The following is a 23,845-nucleotide window of genomic DNA, read 5'->3' as shown; positions in this document are numbered from 1 at the left end:
TTGCCCTAAGTGCTCAGGGAGAGCTGCCCTATTTTTCCTCTGGGCATATTAGTGATGCAGGGTCAGATTTGCATGTCTAGGGCCTCACTTCCTTCTCATCCAAGCCCTAGTTTAGGGTCTAGCCACTGCTTCCCAGCAGTCTTTTCTCTAATCTGCAAGTGATCTGGGGAACTTTGCCAAGACAGACTTCTCTCTGCCCCATGGGGCTGCACAAATGGAATTAATGGTCTTAGGCCCACTCTGTGGTTTCTTCTAAAGGGCTCACACCGGGATTCCTCTTTCGTTTTGCTTCTGCAACAGACTCGGCTTTTCTCACACCATCAGCTCTGTGCCGTTTTCCAGATCACTGAAGAGGGCAGCTCAGTGAAACGGGGCAGCTCTGGGTTTTGAGGAATGCCCTAACTTTATGACCTTTCGTTCTCTACCTGCCCCACTGTGAACTCAGAACACTTAGAAAAAGAGCTATGAGTTGAGCCAGTTCAGAAATAACCCATTCTGTCGGGCAAAGTGGAGCCTACTGTGACCGCTGGAAGCCTGCTGTAGCCACATGACAAAGCAGATCTGAGTGTAACAGCTCCCAAAGCCATCCCACCGTTGCTGTTGTCTCATGGGACAGACCACGCCCTTGTCACTCCTCATCCTAAGAGATCCATAGAGGCATAGTGCAGCCTGCCCTCGAGCCCCTTATTAGACGTAAGCAGGACTTCCCCAAAAAACCCAACACATGTGCCCCAACTGAGCTGTTGGCCCAGAACTGGGTCACCTCCTCATTCCTAAAGTATTGACTGGGAAGGGGAGGTCATGGTCAGTGGACAAAACCATGCTTACCAAGGCCAGGAAGAAGTTCCCTTCTGAGCTTAGGGGCATGAGACACAAAGCAAAATAAGTCACTATGACCGGGGAAAAGCATACAACAGCTGTGGTGTGACAGGGGCCTTCCAGTCTCCTCAGAGAAAAAGAGTTCTCAGAGAAGGCTGTAAGCACAGAGCTACTGCAGCCCAGGTACCAGCTCCTTCCTCAGATCAACCCAGTGTGTGCCACAGAGATGCCCTAACCTGCATCTGGCATAGGGGTGCTGTCTGCAGAGACACATCACATTTCACAAAGGTTGGAATAGATACTCAGCTAATAGATAAATAATGTGATCAGTGGAGAAGTAAGTATGCTAAGTCATACTCAGTGAGTGCTCCCCACCCATTGTGTGTGTGTGTGTGTGTATGTGTGTGTGTGTATGTGTGTGTGTGTGTGTGTGTGTGTTGCTAGAGATGGATCCCATGATAAGCACCGAATGATACATTTCTATACTTCATTTTAAGCATCACATGAGCATGGAGGTTTTTACAAGAGAGGGTGTGTTATGGAATACAAGTTAATGATCAAACTATAATAATCTTAATAATAAAATTTGTCCATTCATTAAATAGCAAAGAAAGATGCATGCTTACACCAAGACTTCTGCTATTATTAGGGTTGGTCAGTTTGCCTGTTTGTTTTTGTTTTTCACCCCACATGAGCAGACAAGGAATAGTTTTCAGAAAAGAACTGACAGGAAGACTAAAACACAATACTGCTCAATCCACTAGATGAATTATAAAGTAAGAGTCAGCGAAGGCCACCAAGGACCAATCTTAGAGGCCGCATGCATCAACAGGGCTCTGGGGTGCTCTTCTCTTCTGAGAACACTAGTACAGCTATTTTTCTTCTTTACTTTTTGCCACAGTTACCAAGGCCGGACACCTTTGGGTCCCCCCAAGGTCACCCAGTTAATTATTTACCCAGCATACACAGTGATTTCCCACATCTCATATCCCAGATGCCTGTGGAAAAACAGAAGAGGGTCTCTGTGTGCTGTTGTCTGACCTAAGAGGGTCTTGTCAGAGTTCAAATCTTCCAGATGAAGGAACATTTTCAGCCCATCTATTTACAGAAGGGAAAAGCCTCAAATTCAGAACCTCTTCCCACTGGTGATTTCAGGACATATTCATTCTGTCTCTTCTATTTCTCTCTACCACCCCAGATCTGCAGGTGCCCAGTCTCCTCGAGGACCCCAGAAGGTGTGAGGTGCGGGTGAGACTTTCTTGGCACTGCCTGATGAGGAAGGGCTTTGGCTCCAGCTCTCCTGTTCCCTCCTCCCAGCTAGAAACAGTTAATTGCCAGCTGGAGACTGCCTCCAGCCCAACCCTGATCTCAGGCATCTGCACTGGGGCTGAAGCAGCTCCAGGCCAGCCCAGGTCTGTGTGTAGCAGGGAGAGCATTCTTCCAAGATAATGATTAAACTGAGCAGCACTTGGCAAGGGCACAGGCTGCTAAGCTAGGAAGGTGAGCCCTATTCACACCTCAGCCAGGCTGTGGCGGCAAGAACTGGAGCAGGGAGGCAGAGCCCAGAGGCCCAGGGCCAACCCCCAAGCCAACCCCCCTGCTTGCGAGGGGCATCCGGAGTATCTCAGATCCAGAGGAAACTGTGCAGTCTGCCCTTCTGGGACTCTGCTCACACCTCGGGCACCATGAAGCTCCAGGTGTTCTGGACTGGGCTGGAATATACCTGCCGGTTCTTGGGCATCACTACAGCTGCAGGTAAGACCCTATCTTATCTACCATATCCTTGTTCTGAGCTACAACAGGGAAGGCTACTAGAGAAATGGTTTCTAGCCAGGAGATGGTGGGCACATGTGGCCACAACTGCCCTTCAGTGTCTCTTTTATGACCCTCAGACCCTCTGTATTGTGGGAAAACAGCAGGGGCAGAATAAGCCTTAGGCAGCTGAAGAAGACTGAGCCTTGGGTCTGGTGCTGAGACTCGGTGGCAGCCTAATCTTGCGAGACCTTGAGAACCTTCAGCATCCTGCAACGAGCGAAGGGGTCTGCCCCCTGCCCTCAAGGGATTGTAAGGATAGCAAGTTGAAGTAGGGACTAGAGGTGAAGGTGTAAAGGGCTAGAAAACTGTGAGAATTGTACCATTGTGTAGTTATGAAAATGGTCACCTATATTCAACAATAGCCCTATCCAATCAGAGAGAATCCCATGGACAGGGCAGCTCTGTCCTCAGGAGACGGACGGGGTATGAAGATGGCAGGCTTCCTTGGGCCCTCCCACACCCTGCTAGCAAATGCATTGTTGAAAACCAGCCCTTTGCTATGAGCCATCTACAGGAGTGGAGCTCAGGGGACCAGAATTCACCTGAGCTGCTCTGCTAACTGGGATTTCAGATGGTTAGCAAAGAATTGACTTCTGACAGAAACCCTGACCTTAGCTCCATCAGACCAGAAGCAGAGAACCTATGCCGAGGAACTGAACAGCAGTGTTCTGAGCCCTTAGTTCAGTGCACCTCATCCCCTGGGGGAATGGAAGAGATACACACTAAATCCTTCTTTGCATCTGGACAAAGTATTTCTCAAGATTCTTTCCCAATTTAAAGGTCTTCCAGTTCAAATCAAAGCCATGTGAGCCAAATCTCAGACCTCTCATGCATGTACAACCTTGGTCCCCAGCCTTGTGGAGCTTTGAAGCCATGCTTCCTGACCATGGTGATGGAAGGGTCTGCTGGCCAAGAGTTCTGGCAGATGCAGTGCTTAGCAAAACAACAAAGGTTCTTGGTAGATGCCCTTGTGATTTACTACAGTATCAGTGGGGATCCAGACCATTCTTGGGGTACTAGGTTGGACTCATGGTCAGCCAGCACCAGAGCTATGAGTGAGAGAAGGCAAGGTCAAATTCCAGCCCTCCGGCTATGTGATGGAGCAAATGAACTCAGATTGGAACCATGGCCTTGACAAGGTCACACAAGAAGTTGGAGCATCAGTAGCCTGGAATGTTGAGTCCTGGATTTTCCCAACAGCACTGCACAAAGCCTTGCCTGAATCCCTAGGCAAAAGCATTGACCTGTTCAGACCTATGTAAATAGGCCTAGGGAAAGAGCCAACTCTAGCTTCCCTCAGGCAATGATCACAAGGGCCCCACAGGTGACCCTAAAACACCTCCATGATGAGAGTGTGAGTTACCATTTTCCACTGGTGCCCCAAGTCCATTGTGTTCCCTCTGCACCTTGACTTTTAAATACAGACACCATACCCTTCGGGTTACCAGGAATCTCACATCTAGAATGCAACCATACTCCACACAGAGCTAATACCTCCATCCTGCCAGAAAGCTGCTTAAGATGCACATATCTGTCCTTCTAATGGACTCCTACGTCTAATTTATCTCAACCTAAGGGCTGCCTTTCACTCCACAACAACCCTCCCCCCCCCCAGCCCCAGCACATGTGCACACCGAGGGATATTGCACATCTTAACCACAATCTCATCTCTGCAAAGAGGCTGCTGCTAATGCTGAAGATGGACCTCCTGCTTGGCTTTGATACAGACCCAGGCTAAAAATATGCTGCAGTTGCCTTTAGGGCCAAGCTTTCAAAGAATAGCCCCTGGACTCTGCAGAGTGCTGGAGCAAGTAAGACACTAGAGAGGGCTCTGATGCTGGCGCTCTCTGGCAGATCTCAGGTTTCTCCTGACTTCACTGGCCTTTGGGCCTCTGTCCAGTACATAAGATTTGCAAATTTTTTATACCCTTAAGCCTCTTTTGTTGAAATCCTCTGTTGAAAAGTCCAGGCCCCATTGTAGGAACATCGATGCTAAAGGGGGAATGAGATTTGAAACAGAGACCAACCAGGGTTGTTCAGAAATCCAGGCAAGCGAGGCCTACGAGGTGCCCTTGTACATAGACAGCATGGATCGTCGCGATGCTAGGCAGGGATGTGAACAAAGCCTCCCAGGGTGTCACATCCAGGAACTACAGAACCTGGGAGGTGGCAGCCTCTCTTGTGGACCCTGGAGACAGGCTCAGGGCTTTCAGGCTCCAAGGGCTCTCATGACACAGCAATTTCCTGTGGCTGTGGTTGAGGCATGCCCCCTGGAGAGGGCTGCTCACCACACTGCTTCTGCCGCCCGGCTCCCTTCATGAAGCATTGCTCAAGCCCCACACCCCAAGTGGTCTTTAGGACAGACACTACAGCCAAACCAAAACAACAAATTGCAGTAGACAGACAGTACCTACACAGACTATTTTCAAAATGAGAAAATCCTGCCCCTTGAAACAGTCATGTGGCTTCTTAATCACTTCACACACAGCCTACTCTAACATGATCTTACAAAGCACGTCCCTGACCTTAGAGGTCATGGGGGTATGAGGGCTGTGTGTACAGTGTGTCAGTGCGTGAGTGTGACCTCTAAATGCTCCTGTTGACAGGATGTACTGTAAGACCCTGCCCACAAAGCAAACACACTAAAAAACTGTGCACACACCAACAGGCCCTGCCCACCCAGTGCAGATGTGGGAACATCTGTGTATCCATTGCTGAAAGCAGCCTCTCACTGCATTCACCCAAAACATGGCAAACATATCCTATGTGAGAGCTTGAGACTCAGTGCAGCTTATAAATAGCTCTGTTTTGGTTGGTTGGGTTTTTGTTTGGAGGCAGGCTCTATATTTAGCTTAGGCTAGCCTCAAATTTACCACCTCCTATCTTAGTCTCTAGGATTATAGACAAGGACTGTCTCACATATCCTGTGATTGCTTTTAATGCAAGCTGGGCATCGGAAAGGACCTGGTAAATAGATACTAAATGGACAGGACTCTCAGGGCAAGGCACCCTGCTACCTCATGAGAAGTGGCTGTCCAATAGGATTCATCCCCAGCATTGGACAGACAGGCAGAGAGGACAGAGAGACCTACTCTCCTTTGAACTTCCACAGTAACCCTTCACCTCTTCTCAGCCCTAGGCAGGCCAGAAAAGGAGAAGGCTCCCAAGGCAATGCACAGGTGCCTTACCCAGCATGTGAGATGTGAGGACAGAGGGAGACCTGTCTTTGGGCATTTATCTGGGAAGGAAGGCCTTTTCTTGGCTTTCAGTACAGACAAACAGGCACAAGGACTTTCCCAAGAGTGATCTGTTCCCTGGAGGGAGGGGATGTCAATACTCAGAACCTCAGAACAAAAGGTTTATGCTAAAAGTTTATCCACTCATCCTACCTCCATTCCCACCCACCCAGACCCTCACCCCAGCCCCACCACCAAGTACACACGTGCCCTCAATTGCATCTCTATTTGATTCCTCCAGTCTCTGGGCATTGGTAATTGGGGTCTTCACCATGGCCAAGCCCTGTGCTACTTGTCTTCAATGCAAAACTTCATTCCATCCACTGTTCTATCCACCAAGGCCTCTCAATAGGATCATCACCATAACCATCGTACCTGGGGGAGGAGGGGGGAGACTGAGGCTTGGTGAATTAAAGCACTCTCCTCAAGGTCTCTAAGGAAGCAGGGAGGCCAAGTCCAGCTGATGGGTATCTATTCTTCAGACCCCACTTTTAATCAATGTCCTCTGCCTAAACCAGGGTTAAAGGTTATGTGAGAAACGGACTGGGAAAAGCCAGGCTCCACACTCAGAACTGAGTGGACTGAGTGGCGAATCCTAAGAATTTGTGCATAGTGGCAGACTCAGCCAAGTAACATCCCAGAAGCCCAATTGGCCGGCTGCAGTTACCTGGGATACAGCTAAACAAGGCAACACCACTCCTGACTTGTCTCTTTGTTGATAGATTTAAGTTTTATAGGTAGCTGCAGTTCAAGATAAGGCACTGTGGTTTTATTTCCCAATCAAGTTTAGTCTCCCTTCGGAAAGGAGCATGTTTCTCTGTATTTTAATGACTAAGATGTAGATTTTAAAAAAGAGAAGAAGAAGGAGGAGGAGAAAAAAAGGAGGAGTAAGAGGACAAGAAGAAGAAGAAGAAGAAGAAGAAGAAGAAGAAGAAGAAGAAGAAGAAGAAGAAGAAGAAGAAGAAGAACAAGAAGAAGAACAAGAAGAAGAAGAACAAGAAGAAGAAGAAGAAGAAGAAGAAGAAGAAGAAGAAGAAGAAGAAGAAGAAGAAGAAGAAGAAGAAGAAGAAGAAGGAGAAGAAGAAGAAGAAGAAGAAGAACCCAGAAATAACAGTAAAGAGGCCTGGTCAGTGCCTCTCCACTGTCTACTCTTATGACCTACCCTGGGACAGTCCCACTGTGCACAGGCTATGTCTGGGAGTGGGGCTGGGCCATGGACATGTACTGCAGCAATAATAGTCAAGTGTGCCAAGTGCTTTCTGAAGTGAAGACACTGGTATTTAAGTTATCTGCTGGTTCTCTGCTCTGAATGATCTAAGGACTGGACATAGCAGAACTACCAAAGGAGTGAAGTGATACCCAGGCAAAGATGCTGTGGGCAACTTGCTTGTCAAACTAATGTCCTTCTCTTTCCAAATCAAGTGCTTGGAGTCAATCCAGGAATCACTCAAGGCTTGTTTTGTTTGTTTGTTTGTTTGGTTGGTTGGTTGGTTAGTTGGTTTTGTTATGACCCATTCATCTTCTTCTCTAATACACACAACCACATTCTAAATAGCAGCACTCCTTACCACATACCCTTCAAATATACAAATGAATTACAAATATAGATCAGGACAAAAGCAGCATTTAAGTCGCAGGTGTTCACATTTCTTAATGGGTACAAGGTTTATGCTAAAAGTTTATCCACTCAGTCTTGGTCAAAGCATTCAAAAAAAAGTAAATGTTTTCTAAGTAATTGTCTAGGGTCCTGAAAAGCTAATTATTTTTCTAATCTTGTATATTTATTTGCCTTTATTGTATGAATGTTTATCTTTTCATATTTGTTTGCTAACCACATGTGTGCCTGGTCCCTGTGGAGGTTAGAAGAGGGTATGAGATCCCCGGGACAGGAGTTATGGAGTGTGTAAGGCACTGTGTATGCTGGACTCGGATCAACTGTTTCTTTCCTTATTCTTCATATATGTGTCTTCCTTTTGAGATTTAGAACTGGAATATGGAAAACTACTCATGATTCATTTCATCTCTTCTGTAAAAGTTTGCTCTTTCCATCATATGCAATGCATGTATATGAAGGAGCCAAGACCTCCACCCCAGGGCACTGCATGTGATCTGACCAGGGAGGCAGCTAGTAAACACATTCCACCACCTCATGCTTCGGTGACCTGCACTGCCCCTTCCCACATAAACTCTTTAAGCCCTGATTTCCTGTCTACAGAACAGAGACAAGCACTGGCTCTACCCTGGGACTTCAGTGATGCAATGACTCAGAAAAAAACCTGCTGCCATGGATTCGAACTCAGCCAATTCCAGAAGCCTGTTCAGGAAACAAGGTCTGCAAAGGATGAGCTAGGAGGAGTCAAAGGACAGAAACTAGGCAACAAAGTGACCCAGGAGACTAGGACAGAGGGGGAGGATGAGCTTTGAAAGGCCCCATCCAGTTGTATATGTCCCATCACATCTTGAGCTGTGGTGGTGGCAAGTTTTGAGACAAGATCTCACTCTGTAGCACAGGGATTAAAAGCGTGCACCACCATCTCCCGGCATTGGGGGCAACTTTCTTGATAGTTGATTGATGTAGGAGAACACAGTCCACAGTGGGCACTGCCATCCCCTGGCTGGTGGGCCTACTTGTATAAAAAATAGCTGACCACGAGCCTAAAAGCAAGCCAGTAAACAGCCCTTTTTTGTGGTTCCTGCTTCCCTCCCTGCCTCATCTTCTCTCGGTGATGTTATGTAAAGTGTAAAAATAAAACAAACCCTTTCTCCCCTCAAGTTTCTTTTGAGTCTTGCTTTTCAAACAGCAGCAGAAAGCACGCTAGGGCAGCGTGGACACCTTTTTCACAGTCTTTAGAGTTATTTATCCTTTCCAGTTTCCCCCTTCTACTCTGCCATCTTTTCTCCCACTGCAGTTTATCCCCTTGTTCCATAACTCTCTTTTAACCTTTTTTTTTAATCAGTACATCCTATCTTCTCTTCCTTAAAAGCCACCCCCCACAGGTCCTTAATGACTCCCTGACCTCTGTGTGCTTTCCATATGAAACACACACATCTAAAGATTCAAAGTCAATGTCCACAAATGGAAGAAACATGCAATATTTGTCTTTCAGGGCCTGGATTACCTCACTCAGTTCTGGCTCTACCTATCCTTGCGGATTTCATAATTTTATTTTTCTTAAGAGCTGGATAATAATCCTTTATGTGAATATACCACATTTTCATTATCTGTTCCTCAGTTGATGGATTTTTTTCCTGTTTCCATTTCCTGACCATTGTGAATGGAGTAGCAATGAGCATAGGCGAGCAAGTATCTCTGTAGTAGAATATAGAGTCCTTTGGGTATACGCCCAAGAGTGCTATTGCTGAATCCTGTAAATCTATCTTTAGCCTCCTGATGAATCTACATTGATTCCCATAGTGGCTCCACCAGAGTCCACTCCCTACAGCAGTAAATAAGTGTTCCTCTTTCATCGCATTTATACAAGATTTTGTCATTACCTAGTCTTTAGATCTTAGCCATTTTGGCTGGGATAAGATGAAGTCACAAAGTAGCTTTAATTTGCAATTTCTTGATGGCTAAGGATATGAATATTTTTGACAACTGTTTCTCGGCCATTTAGATCTCATCTTTTGAAAATTCTCTGTTCAGTTCCATGTGCCATTTCCAATTATGTTATTTATTTTCTTAATTTTTAATTTTGAGTTATTTATATGTTCTAGATGCTAATCCTCTTGTCCAATGTAGAGCTGATAAAGAATTTTTACATTCTGTAGGTTTCCTCTTCAGTCTTATGATGTTGCCCTTAAATGTACAGAAACTTTTATAATCATGTGTTCCCAATTACTAGTTGTTGATCTTAATGCCTGTACTGTTATGTTCTTAATCAGAAAGGCTTTCTTGTGCCAACGAGTCCAAGGAAGTATTCTCTATTTTATCTTCTACTAGATTTAAGGTAATATGTCTTATGTCAGGATCCTTGATCCATTTGGATGAGATGTAAGAGTTGGGTTTCATTCTTCTGCATGAAGCTATCAACTCTGACCAGCACTATTTGTTTAAGGTGCTGTCTTTATCCAGTTTTATTGGATTCTTTCTCAAAAAGCAGATGGCTGCATGAATGTGGGTTTTATGTAGGTCCTCAATTATATTCCATTGTTCAATGGGTATTTCTTATACAAATACCATGCTGTTTTTATTATTATACCTCTGTAGAATAGCTTGAACTCTCTGGGGTGGTGATATCTCCAGCAGTTTGTTTTATTGTTGTTTTGTCACTTTTTGGTTATACTGGGTCTTTTGTATTTATACATGAGATTTAATTTGCTGTTGTTGTTTCCTTTTTATTTCCAATTTCTCTGAAAAACTGAAGTTTTGTTGGGAATTGTATTGAATCTGTAGATTCCTTTTGGTAGGATGAATATTTTCACAATATCGATGAGAGTGGGAGATCTTCACATCTTCTGATATTTTCTTCAGTTTCTTTTTAACATCTTAAAGCTTTTAATGTACAAGTCTTCTGCTTCCTTGGTTATATTTAGTCCAAGACTTTTTTGAGGTTGATGTGAATGGTATTGCTTCCTTGATTTCTAGTTTGGTGTGTTTTTATTTGTATATAGGAAAGCTACTGCTTTGTGCACCAGTTTTGTAATTAACTTTGCTGAATGTATTTATTACTGTAGGAGATTTCTGGTGGAATCTTTAGGGTCATTTATTTATAGAATCATGGCAGTTTCAAATAAAGATTATTTGACTTCCTTCTTTCTTAGTTATACCCCTTTGTCTCCTTTATTTGTTCTTATTGCTTTAGCTAATGCTTCAAGTACTGTATTGAACAGGAGTGGGAGAGTACACATCTATGTCTTTTTCCTGAATTTTACAGAAATACTTGAGGTTTTCTTTATTTAAGATAATGTTGATAGTGAGCTTCCCGTATGTTGCCTTTATTATGTTGAGACATGTCTCCTGTACCTCTATTTTCTCCAGAACTTTTATTACAAAGGGGTGTTGGATTTTATCAGAGACCTTTTCTGCATCAAAGGAAAGATCATGTAGTTACTGTACTTTAGTCTCTGTATGTGATGGATTATATTTATTGATTTATATATGTTGATTCATTCCTGCATCTTTGCTCATGATGGATAATCTTTTTGATGTATACTTTAGTTTACAAGCATTTTATTGAGAAATTTTGCATCTATGCTCATCAAAAATGCGGGCCTCTAATTTTCTTTTTGTTGGTTGTCTAATTTTGGTATCTGGGAAATACTGGCTTCCTAAAAAGAATTTGGAAATGCTTCTTTTTTAATATTTTATGAAATAGTTTGAGAAATATTGGTGTTAGTTGTTCTTTGAAAGTCTGGTAGAATTCTACATTGAGCCTATCTGGTTCTGAACTTTTTTTTTTTTAATCTTGAAAATTTTAATTACTTCTTCTAGCTCACTGGATGGTATAAGTTTACTTAAATTATTGACTTCATCTTGATTTAACTTTGGTACATCACATATACCTAGCAACTCATCCATTTTTAAAGATTTTGTTCAGTTTTGTAGAATGTAAAATTTTTAAGTGTGTCTTTATAAGTCTGTGAATTTTCTCAGTTCTGTAATAATATCTCCATTTTTCTCCAATTTGATTAACTTAGAATCCCCCTCTCTTTCTTTTGGTTGCTTTGGTTAGTTCCCTTTCTTTTAGCAAGTTTGGCCAAAGCTTTGTCAATCTTCATTTCATTGATTCCTTGTATTGCTTTAATCATGTGTTTCATTAATTTCATCCCTGATTTTGATTATCACTTCCAGTCTACTATTTTGGTCCTGTTTTTCAAAGGCTTCAGGTGCATCATTAAGTTAATAATTCGAGATCTCTCTAAGATTGTTATGTAGGCACATAATGTTATAAACTTTCTTTTTATGACTGTCTTCATCATGTCCCACAGAATTTTTATCTTGCTTTTCATTTTCATTAAGTCCTAGGCATTTGTCATTTCCTTCTTGATGTCCTCTTTAGCCCACTTTTTATACAGTAGTGTGATATTTGGCTTAAATGAGTTTGTGTACTTTCCATAATTTCTTCTGTTGTTAGTATCCAGCATCCATGGTTGTCAGATTAATATACAGGATGTGATTTCAGTTTTCCTGTATTTGCTGAGACTTGTTTTGGTTCCTAATGTATAGTCTATTTTGTAGAAAGTTCCTTGGGCTACTGAGAGGATCCCATTATCTTTTGGTTTCTGGTAGGATGTTCTGTAGATAAACATTATGTCCACTTCTTATCATGTCACTTACTCCCCACATTCTCTATTGAGGTTTTTTTGTTGTTTTTGTTTTGTTTTGTTTTTGTTTTTTCCAGATGACTTGTCTATTTGTAAAAGTGAGATATTGAGATCACCTACTATCATTCTGTTGGAGTCAATCTGTGACTTAAATTGAGTAATCTTTCTTTTAGGAAAGTGAGGAATACATATTTATCTAGTGCATATATGTTTAGGATCATAATATCCTGTTGTTAGGTTTTACCTTTAATAAACATCCCTCCTTATCTCTTGTAATTAGCTTGGGTTTGAAGTCCATTTTGTCACATATTATAATAGCCTGCTTATTTCTCAGCTCCATTTTCTTGGAATACCCTTTTCTATCCTTCTATAATAAAATGCTGTTTATCAGTAGTCATAAGGTTTGTTTATTTAAGGGTTAAAAGAGGCATCTAAAAGCAAACAAGCAAAAACTATGCAGCTCTCTGAAAGTTTTAGGCTAGGTACTTTTCTTCTGAGGTTGGAGCAATCCAAGGATGTCCAGCCTTGCCACATAAAGTCAGCACTGTGTTGGAGTTCTGGTCATCACAGTAATGCAATGAAGAGAACCAGGATGCATGACTTTCCAAGGAAAAAATGAACAAAGCACAAAGGCAACTAGTATATTAAAGGTACCTCTTTAATGATACATAAGCAATTAAATAGCCATTCTACAAAGTTACCTATATATATACTTTATATCTTATTTTTAATGGCTCACAATAAATCATAGACCTAAAATGTACATCTTAAAAAATAAAACTCTTATACAATAGGATAAAATCTATGTGTCAAGTTAGGCTGAGATTTCTCAGTTCAATATCAAAAGTAAAAGAATTAATACAATTCTTCTGATTAGATCCCATTAAAATTTTTAAAGACTTTCCTTTAAAATATAGTATTGGAAGCCAACACAAAATGCAACTGATGATAAACATGAAAAGATATTCTATATCACTAGTCCTTAGAGAAATGCAAATCCATATGACAGTGAGAAACCAGACATGTATTATTGGGATGCCTAGAATTAAAAAGACAGAATCATTGGCAAGGCTATGAAATTCTCATGCACTAATGGGAATGCAAACAGTGCACTCACTTGAAATAGTTTGACAGTTTCTTCAAAAGCTGCATATGCATCTGCCATATGAATTGTTATTCTACTCCCAAGCATCTGTCTACCCAAGAGTAATAAAATCACATAACTATGCAAAACTACATATAAACACTCTTAAGACTCAATTTATAACATCCAAAAACCAGAAACAACCCAATTGTCCATCAGTGTGTGAATTATAAACAAAGTGAGGTGTATCCCCAGTCAGGCATAGATTTGCACTAACTACTAATGCACACTACAGCAAAAATGAATCTGGAAGTAACTCTGTGAACGTAACAAATTGTCAGATGTGACTGAAATATATTCAATGCTAGTTAACTTATGAGAAATATAAACTAATCTCTAGTGATAGAAGTAGATCAGCAGCTGCTTAGGGGTGAACCAAGGAATGAGAAGGTAAGGTTTCACTAATGTGATTCCTTGAGACTTTGGGGTACAAATGATGGCCATTTTCTTCATGTGATAATGCTTTCATGAGTGAAGACATATGCCAGTGCTTATCAGACTGCACTTGAAACATGTGTAATGTGTTGGAGGCCAAGTATGTCTCACTAAAGCTGTCACTGAAAGCGCATGTGTTATCTTGCTAAAATGATGTCCTCAAACATCTAACAACCTCAGCGGCATACAACAGTAAGCTTTAGGTGTTCTCACACCCTGGTGAGTAGGCCAGGCAGCTCTGTTAATGTTGTTTGCCAATGCTCCTCTGCCTAGAAGCCAGACAGATGATGACTTATCTAGACTGGGATGGTAAGGCAATTCTATTCCATGAGTCTCTCATGTTCCAGTGGGAAGACTGGTGGTGGCAGAAACACAAGAAAGTAAGCCAAGTTCTCAAGTCCACTTTTTGTGTCAATCTGTATTGTGTCCAGAAAATCCCACTGCTCAGAGAGTCCATTGTCAGAGAGAGGCAACTCTCTGCCACAGACAGATGGCTAAATTGCATGAGGGATATGGATACCAAGAGATGCAAAGGACCAGAGATGTAACTGCCATCTATTCATAGGAACTGTTACTGAGCTAAAGCCAAAGCAGACACCTCAAATGGTGTCTTTCACCTGTGGGTCATGTTTAAAGACTCTGTTAGGGGTCTGGTAATGTAGGTCAGTGGTCAATAGTTTGCCTAGCATATGACCCCCAGCTCTGAAAAACAGAAAAAAAAAAGGAATGGAAAGAAAAATGATCAAGTACAAGTACAAAATGGGTGAATTCTACTGCCATGAGGAAATTCTCCCCAAACAGATTGATTAGAATGATAAATGCCAAGATTTCCACATAAATCTCCTCCAACTGAGTGCCCAGTAGTTTCTACCATAAATCCATAACTTTTCCCTCATTGCTTCTCAATCCTGGCTCAACTGTGTCTATTGCATAGTCCTGAGTACACAGGGTGCCTCCGGGCCATGCTTGGAATCTTCTGCAACCTCCTCTGTGTTAACAAACCTTATTATCTGGGTGAATGGGTATCAGCTGGCTCAACATCCCTGCCCTGTTCTGGAAAAAGCAAACAGCATGTGTCATGGTGGCGGCAGGCATTCTGTTTTAATATCTGATGGAGTATTGTGAGAATACAGACAATGGCTAATGAAACTATGATAAGAGCTAGTCTATTCTCAGCCCTCTCAAGAGGAAAGAACACGCCTGTTTTCATAGTCTACTTCACTAACATGTGTACTCACTGTGGACAAAGGGTCCCTCATCATTCACTGACAGGCATGAGTTTTCTACCTCAGGCTGTTATTGAAGCCTTCTCAGTTTAAAAGTCCAAAGTCCCATCCTTCTTGTGTGCCTTTTGTGTCACCTCTGTCACTCTGTAGGGGCTTAGAGGGCTAAGACCAACATGGGGTAAATACCACCTTAAATTCACAGTGAGCATCCTTTTAAATTCTGAGTGAGTATGCCCTTGATTGTCAGAGCCACCTTCAAAATGAGTGCTTCCTTAATTCTAGGTGGAGTACTTTCAGGATTTTAGGGTGACTATCTTATGTTTGGGGGTGCTACATACCAGCCACAAACTCAGTGATCCCAGAAAGAGAGTGGAATTTGAGCAACTTTTACCCATGGCAAGACACAAAGCAGATACCCTGGCCTGGGCCAGGATGGCAAGAGTCTTGGAAGCCATCACAGAAAGTAGCCACGACCTACAGGCTGCTGTGCCCTTAGTTCAGGCAGTCTCTGGGGCACACAGACAGATTGTGGCTTCAGTGCTGTAGGGCTGGAGAGGTCTCCAATCTCTTCCTGGGGTTTAGGGGACCACCCAGAAATCTTCCTGCTCTCTTTACCTAGCCATAGATGTTAGTAGACATGGAAAGGGACTATCCTGGTCTTCAGACCTCAGGATGAAGCTCCTGCCTCATCCAAGAGCCCTCCTAGGACAATGCTGTAGAATGGTATACCCAGACCCTTCTCCCTTCTCCTCTTCTCCTACAGTGTTGATTGGAGTGGGCACAGAGACCTTCCTCCGAGGGCAGTTCAAAAGCCTGGCCTTCTACCTGCTGTGAGTATGCATACCTATGTTTTCCCTGCCTGCATGCTCTGTTCTAGCTCACCTCATGTCTGTCTACTATTCAGAGTAACACAAAGAAACCCACTTCCCATGCTAAATCCACCCTATCCCAGAGGTGGAGCCACAGAAGCTTCTAAGTCCTGGTTTGGGAAGACTCCAATATCCTTCCATACACCCACTCATGCATCTGTCTGCCCTTCCATACATCTGCCTGTCCATCACCCACCCATGGATCTATCTCATCCATACACTCTGCCTACCAGTGTGCCTATCCCTCGTGAAATCACTCATCCATCTATTTACCCATCCAAACACCCACCAACCTTTCCAACTACCCATTCATCCATCTACAGACTTGCCTATTCACTCACTCACCTAATTGCTTATTCTCCCATCCACTCACCCATCCATCCATCCATCCATCCATATATCCATCCCACCCTTCTACCCATATACCCATCCAGCCACCCTTTACCCACTAACTCTATGCATCATCTACCCATCTGCCCACACATTCACACATCCAGGCATCCCTATAATTACTTCCATATTCAGCAAACACCAATACATTCATACATACATACATACATACACATCTATATATTATACATGTATAGATGTATATGTGTATATATAGGTATAGTATATAGATATATGTATAGAATACACACACATGCACACTCACATACATACATACATACATATCTCCCAGCATGACAACTACAGTTCACTGTCTTATTTGCATGATGCCATCTATCTTAGCACCATAAGAGATGGTGCACCTAGTTGTAGAGATGACCAGCCAACCCATGTCACTGAGCTAGTGAGTAGCAGGTACCATGTTCAGATGCTAGATTCTGCCTCCCAAGCTTACTCTTCCTCTCCACTACCAGGGAAAAGGATGGCTGTGCAGAGGTGTCACAGTGGTGAGAAGTGGGGGTTCTCTGAGTATATGACTCAGCATCTCTGCAATTCAGTCCTGGGCCACCAGCAGCTCCCTCCCAATTCCTAGGAAACCTCTGCATCCCAACAACAGCATGGCTCCATAGCCTCTGTCTGCCCACAAGGTCTCAGACTACATCTTCTGCCCTTTCCTTCCCCTCACTGACTTGTCCTTCACCTTGGTGGCTGACCTATGACCTGGGCAGCATTATACCCCCTACCTTGATGTAGGCTCTCTGCTGGTCCTGGAATCTCACATCTGCCACCTCCCAGCTGCATTCTACCTTTGGAGTTCATGTTTGTACAGCTAAGTTTCCTCTTGACACTTGGTTACACCTGGGGCCCTCTGGCCCTCTCTACTGCCTGGCCTTAATGCCATGTGTACCAATGGATAACCCAAGTACCCACATCTCGTCAGCCTTGGGGCACTGTCTCCCTGGGCCCCAGCAGCAAGGCTGGCCTGCCTTCTCTCCAAATAGTGCAGCTCATCCGAGTCAAGTAGTGCAGATACCTTCTGCCCTCAATGCCACATCTTCCCTAAGACTCTGCCCTGCCTTGAGGGGACTCAATGCCCAGGTGGTTATTCTTGAGCCCAGGCCAGCCTCGACTCCCTGCCTCTTTTGCTCAGTTTCTCCTCTCCTCATGCCTTGCTCTCCTGCCACCCCTGTTCCATTCATTCACTAACACCTTACAGAAACTGAATGAGTCACTCATTCACCGAGCCTCAAGGACCCTGTGCCCTAGAATGTAGGAACAGCTCTGCAGAGAGTTACTGTTAAGCACATGCCTTTGAGTACTTCATAGTCACGTGGTCTCCAGAGTTTGTGGGTGGTTCTCATCTTGCACCTGCCATTGATGAGCTGTGTAGTCCTGGGCAAGGGTCTTACCCACAGTTTCCTCATCCATAACTGACATTAATAGAACTTCTGGTTTCTATAAGGCTTCTAGAATTGTGATCAGCACTTTTCAATCATCATGTTCCTATCACTTCACAACTAAGAGGTAAGAATTGGGCAAATACTGGGCATAGGAGAGCAGGAGACAGTAGATATTAATTTCCATAATACAGAGAAAGGGGGAAAACAATTAGTTACATTCCAAGCACAGCTGCAAGGGGCTTGTAAACATCTACTCCTTTAAGTTTTAACGGTTTTATTGATGAAGCCTTATAGCTACCCCTGGTTTATAGGACAGAAACTGAGTCATAAGAAGGCCAAGGTTCTATCTACATTCTCACAGCTAATCAGTAACAGAAGCAGGATTTAACGGAGACAGTGGCCCTGAGTTGTATCTATTCTCTCTAGCTTTCACTCTAGTGGGTATTCACAGGGTCTCCTATAAGTCCTGCCCAGGGTGGGTCCAGGTCCTTTAGGAGTCCATAGTGACTCTGGCCATTGCAAAAACAAGAGTTCACCAAACAGACATAGGGGGGCCCTTCCAAGATGGGCTAGCTTATACAAAGACCCTGTAGTGCCTACTAACTTCCTGTATACACAGGACAATGTGGGTATTATTTGTAAAGAAATTTAAAGAATATGCCATTTCAAGCCTATGGGCCAGGAATGCCCTTTCAAACAAAAATCGAGATTCTATTCACAAGGATTCTGATATACAAAATTGAGAGGCTAGGCAGAGACCTATGATTTCTTATATGCCCTGGGAGATTCTGAATTTAGAATGCCTGGACCAGAGCAAGCACCTTCAGACCAGTGTGTCACAGAACCCTTGGCAGCCTGGTGATTGTGAAGGAGGAGGAGATGCGGGTCAGTGAGTTAGGAAGGGCAAGGGCAGAGCCTGAAGCCACATGAGGCCAGAGAGAATGGGAGTCTGGAGTTATTTAAGGAAGGTCCCCAGTGCTCTGGGGTGGGCAACTGGAAAAAAAAAAAAGACAGAGAAGCGGGATCTTCATCAGGGCTGTCCTGTTTTTTCTTGCTGTGATAAAAACCATAACCAAAGCAGCTCACGGAGGAAAGGGTCTATTTAGCTTACACTTCCACATCAAAATCCATCATGAAGGCAAGTCATAGCAGGAACTCAAGGCAGGAACTGATACAGGGGCCATGGAGGAGTGCTGCTTACTGGCCTGCTCTCCATGGCCTTCTCAGTTTGCTTTCTTATAGAACCCAGACCACCACCTGCCCAGGGAGTGACACCGCCCACAGTGAGCTGGACCCTCCCACATCAATCACATATCTAGAAAATGATCACAGACTTGCCTACACGTCCATCTAATAGAGGCATCTTCTTAATTAAAGCCCTTCTTCCCAGATGACTGTAGCTTGAGTCAAGTTGACAAACTGAGCACAGTGCTCGACTTTAAGGCTGGGCCAGCCGGCAGACATTCCTTCCAGTGTCCCCTCAAAATACCAAGTACACCTGCTGGCCTCTGCTTCTTCCTCCCCTCTACTCCTAGCTCCAGCCACTCCAGGGCAGACCCACACACCGTCTGGGCAGCACAAGGGTCTGACTGGTAAACATGAATATATGAGGATGGGGGCCATGGAAATGTCTGAAAATCAGAGGAGCTACGAACAGACAAGCTTGATAAATCCATGGGGGACCTCCCTCACCTTTTCCATTCCATGTGCAGATTTACAGGAGTCACCATCTCAGTGTGTGAAGGGACCTACTTTGTAGCGCAACTGTTGGCCATCTGCTTCAAGTAAGTATCCTCTAGAAGTGACTTTTGCAATGCTCCCTGTCCTGGCCCCAGATAGGTACCTCACCTACGGAGCCATGTTTCTGAAGTCACTGTGGACCTGTTCTCCTTCCAGAAGCTGCAAGCCCCAACCTGGAGATACCTTAGGTCAGCATGGCTTTCTGCTCTGTTCAGCGGGACAGATCCAGTCAGGGCCTGTCTCTCACCAGACTTCCTGGCCAAGTCAGCTTTCCCTACTCCAGGACATTCAGTTTCTGGGCCTGTGTCCACGCTGTCCACCACAGGCTGAAGACCCTGAAGGAGGCTTAGCCTGTGGGGAACAGAGCAGAGTGTAAGAACTGGCTCTTAAAGTCCCTGCTGCTGTCTGGCCAGTGCTTGGTGTGTGAAACTATCGTCAGTGTGGTGAGGGCTCAGAACCTAGACTGTGGCTAACATGGGCCCCATAGTCCAGTTCCCAAATGGTCAGTGGGAACAAGACCTTAGATATAGCTACCCAGACCTAGCACCTTGGGGGGCCACTAGCTGCTTCCCAAGCTCAGCCCTTGGGTGGTAGTGCCCCCCGCCCCACTCCTTCTTCTGAATTTTGCCTCAAAGGATTCTTGATGTTGCAGGGATGTTTAGTCCCAGAATCCTCCCTACACCATCTCCCACCACACAAGGACAAGTCTGCTTGTATGTGTGCAAATGTACATATACGCCCACAGACAGACACCAGAGGGCACCAATGAGCTGTTCTAGGCATGGTCCCAGTGCAGGTGGACCCTTGGTGCTCTGAGGGATTGGGGCCACAGAAGCCCAGGGTCCTCACTGTGGATTCTGTGGCTGGAGAGCTTGAGTCACTTCAGAGGGTCCACAGGGTTTCTAAAGGGCTTCCTTGGCCCTTGTTTTTAGCTATGGTTTTGGCCAACGGGAAAGGAAAGTTGATGGAAGTCTCATGGCTTTTTTGGAAGTCTTAAATGGGCCAGTAATGGCGTGCAGTACAAGAACCACCCTCCTGGGACCACAGTGAGGACTGAAGCTGCATGAAAAATAAGCACGCTGCGATTCAGCAGCACCATGCTTGCCGATCTTGCCAGGCCCAGGACAGAACTGGCCTGAAAAAAACTTCATTCCCCCCCCCCACCTCACGTCTAAGGACCACCCAGAGTAAAAGCAGAGCACTGATATACTGAGCTCTTCAGGGATCCTGGCTCCAGGTTTCAAAGTAGACAATGCTTGTCTTCTCAGACAGGAGGCACTGCAGAGATCATAGATTCTGCCAGGCTCAGCCCCAGGCTCCCACAGCCTTCTGTGGAGCCCGCACTTTCCTGGAATACTTTCTACTAACCTGCTAACCTGATCCCCTCCCCAGGTGTCAGCCGGGGTCTCTGGCACACAGAGCAAGGGAGAGGGCCCACTGGCTGGGCTGCTTCCAGAAGTTCCTAGCCTACATGCTGCTGTCTGTGGCCTGCTTCCTACACCCCGTCCTGGTCTGGCATGTGACCATTCCAGGTAGGAGCACCAGGGGTAATGGAAGCGTGTGGGCCCTACACAGATGTGCTCTAAGCAGGAGGGTCAGGTCCTGTCTCCCAGAGCCCCCACCTGCCCCTCTGCCCTCTCTGGTCCAGTATGTGAGAATGACTGCCAGATGTCCACTGTGCTGGCCCGCCAAGCAGCAGGGGCGTCCTGAGGTGCAGCCTTCCTGTACACAGCCATCTGGAAGTTGGACACTTGATGGGGCCGTGGTTGTCTTCTCACTGGCCACTTTCAGGGAATGAGGTGGCTAATCCTCAGCCCAGACCCTTCTGCATCTCCCCAGCATCTGCCCATTCAGCCCTGAGCTCCAGGCTTGGGCTGGGAAGGCACTCTGTGGGACCCCCAAACAGCATGCCAGCCTTTCTCCCATTCCTCCTCCTAGTCTTGCATGATGACTCAGTTTCTCACCCCAGAACCTCTGCACTTGCCTCTTACCTTCTTTTCTGCAACACTCCTCTTCCTTCTTCATTTATACAAGCACTGTGTCCCTCCCAGAGCCCATCTGAAATACCAAAACCCTCCCCAGACTAAACAGAAGGAGAATAAGCTGTGCTCTTCTTTAGCATATGGACCATGGGTCCTGAAGAAAGTCATTGGAGGGTTCACCCTGACATTGAGTGAGCCACAAACCCTGCCCCCTGAAGAGGCAGACTTAGAGACCCTGGAACTGGTGGGCATTGGCAGTCAGGTTCCTGGATTCCCGTAGGTGGGCTGTGCTCCTTGCAAGAACCATAGCAGAGAGTCCACGGGGTAGTATGGATGAGCCATGGCCAGTATTCTCTGTGCATTCTCCTGAACATGAGAGATTCATGTTTCCCCAAGATTACTAGGTGGGGACTGGGAATATCCACATATCTAGGAAAAGACAGCCAACAGGTTCGATATCCACAACAGCACCCTTGTCTAGCAAAGCACGACATGCCTTGCCCCATGACGTGCCTTGCTCCACAATCCCCCCTGAGAGTAGTGATGGAAGTCAGGCAGTCAGTATCAAGACCAACTCTCCATACGAAGGGACTTGGGGCACAGAGATCAGAGGGATCCCTCAAGAGGCAGACAGAGCCCTCTTTGGTACCCTGATCCCATAGCACTGGACCTATTTTAACCTTTTAGCCTCGCCATGTCGTCATGGTAGCCTGAGTCTGATGTGGGTGTGTAAAAGGTGGACCCATTGGGGTGCTGATCATGGTACAACAGTGGCATTGTGGAGTGAAAGGCTTTCCCAGCCTCTAGGTTTCCTCCACGGCCGTCTCTGCAGTTATCTTGACCTCCCAGATCTCTTGCAGGCTCCATGCTAATCATCACTGGCCTGGCCTACTTCCTGCTGAGCAAGCGGAAGAAAAGCAAGGCTGCCCCAGAGGTGCTGGCCCCCACCGAGCGGTACACCGACCCCTCCAGCAGCACTGTGAGCACCACAGGCTCTGGGGACACTGAGCAAACTTATACTTTCCACGGGGCCCTCAGGGAGGGCCCTGGCTCATTCTTCATCCACATGACGAGCATCCTGAAGGGAACCAAGAAGCCACGCGTTCCGCAGCCCCAAGACACCCTATTGGAACTGTCGCTGGAGCCAGCTGACCCCTTGGCCAAGAAGAAGCAGGTCCACTTTGAAGACAGCACAGTCAGAATCATCCCATCCATCACTGAAGGTCCGGGTGATAGTGACAGTGGGCCGGAGGAAACGGCCTCTGACACCACCCCCATCATCGCTTCCTCCCGGACCCCGCTCTTCCTGCCTTCTCTCATGGCCACTGACCTGTGCTGAGCTTCTCAGCTAGAGTCCACAGATAGATGGACCTGCCAGAGGACTCCTACTAGTCATGGTCCCTGTAGAGAACTCAGGGTATCCATTGGCCAGCGGCTGTACACTTCTCAGTGGCGACTGGAATTTCAGAATTACTAGATAGTGTACCAAGCCAGATCTGTGGAGACCTCCAGGATGGCACAAATGAGAATTAGCCACATGGAATCAACACAGGCTCCTCCTTCTTGGCCAGGGGAAGGAAAATAGATTATGGCTCCATTCTCCACATGGCTGCAGACCCAACTTGCTAAGCCCTAAAGGAACAGAACACAGAAGCTCCACTTCCCTTGCACCAAACAGAGGGCTCAGCCTTCAGTAAGGACCCTACGGTGCATTTGGGTGTGATGCAGCCTACTGGGGCTGATGGCCCAGGGATGTATTGGTGGTGTAAGCATCTCAACAGAAGGTATTGGGTGACATGGCCATGAATGCTGAGCAAGATTGCTCAGGGTAGATACGGGAAGGTGAGAACAGCCTGGCAGCAGGCTGCATTCTCAACATACTCTGGACCTGGGCTGGGCAGCAGGCATTGCAGAATCACCCAGGGAAATATTGCCACTCTGTGCTCACTGCCAGGAAAACTGGCCAGAAGAGCATCTCATTCCAGAAGGATCACTAAGGGCTTCTTCCCACCCCCACCGCATCCCCGCTACGTGGGCAGCGTTCAGATTCCAAGTAGATGGTACAAGCTAAAGGGGTCTGAGAGCCTGTAGCAGGAATTACCAGGATGTAGCTTGGAGCATTCACAGTAGGTCAGGACCCAGGGGTACTGTCCCCAGAGAGCCACACAACACAGGGAAGTACATCTGTCGTGCATAGGTGCCAAGGGATGGGATGAGTGATAAGCAGATGTTTAAAATAAGGAGGAGGGAAGGGAGAAGAGAGAAGGGCACATTGGGAAAGGAGAGTGAGCAGGCAGTCATGCTCTCCATCCCGGGTGCAGGCCGGGGGGAGATTTGAGTTAGGTATCTCTCAGTAAAAAGATATGCAACATACCTTTTTGTTCTAGATAGTATGTTTGGTCCACAGAAATAGGAAGAACAGACATGTTATTCCTCTTAGCTGACCACAGTGCATGAACAAAAGAAAGGAAGAGTCCTATAGTTTGTGTCTGGGGAGGGGACTCACTTCAGGGTTCTCTGAG

At 45.5% G+C, this 23,845-nt stretch overlaps 1 protein-coding gene across 1 annotated transcript; it reads left to right on the top strand.

Annotated features, from left to right (window-relative positions):
• The first annotated feature begins 2,440 nt into the window (after positions 1-2,440).
• On the top strand, positions 2,441-22,749 carry Tmem72 (transmembrane protein 72). Its single transcript, XM_051203639.1, has 5 exons — positions 2,441-2,574; positions 15,706-15,772; positions 19,314-19,385; positions 20,734-20,873; positions 22,184-22,749. Exons 1-5 carry the CDS (start codon positions 2,505-2,507, stop codon positions 22,660-22,662), a joined length of 828 nt encoding a protein of 275 aa, XP_051059596.1. The 5' UTR covers positions 2,441-2,504; the 3' UTR covers positions 22,663-22,749.
• Positions 22,750-23,845: the final 1,096 nt, after the last annotated feature.

The sequence above is a fragment of the Phodopus roborovskii genome, unplaced genomic scaffold (assembly GCF_943737965.1).
Source record: "Phodopus roborovskii unplaced genomic scaffold, PHOROB, whole genome shotgun sequence".
NCBI lineage: Eukaryota > Metazoa > Chordata > Mammalia > Rodentia > Cricetidae > Phodopus > Phodopus roborovskii.
The sequence above is the reverse complement of the archived record's forward strand: the minus strand, read 5'-3'. Positions and strand labels throughout refer to the sequence as shown.

Excerpts from the sequence above, each read along its gene's own strand:
- Tmem72 (XM_051203639.1), top strand. The coding sequence starts at position 2,505 with ATGAAGCTCCAGGTGTTCTGGACTGGGCTGGAATATACCTGCCGGTTC. Across the intron at positions 19,386-20,733 it reads CTGTTGGCCATCTGCTTCAA|GTGTCAGCCGGGGTCTCTGG; the intron begins GTAAGTATCCTC and ends TCCCCTCCCCAG. Across the intron at positions 20,874-22,183 it reads CTGGCATGTGACCATTCCAG|GCTCCATGCTAATCATCACT; the intron begins GTAGGAGCACCA and ends GATCTCTTGCAG.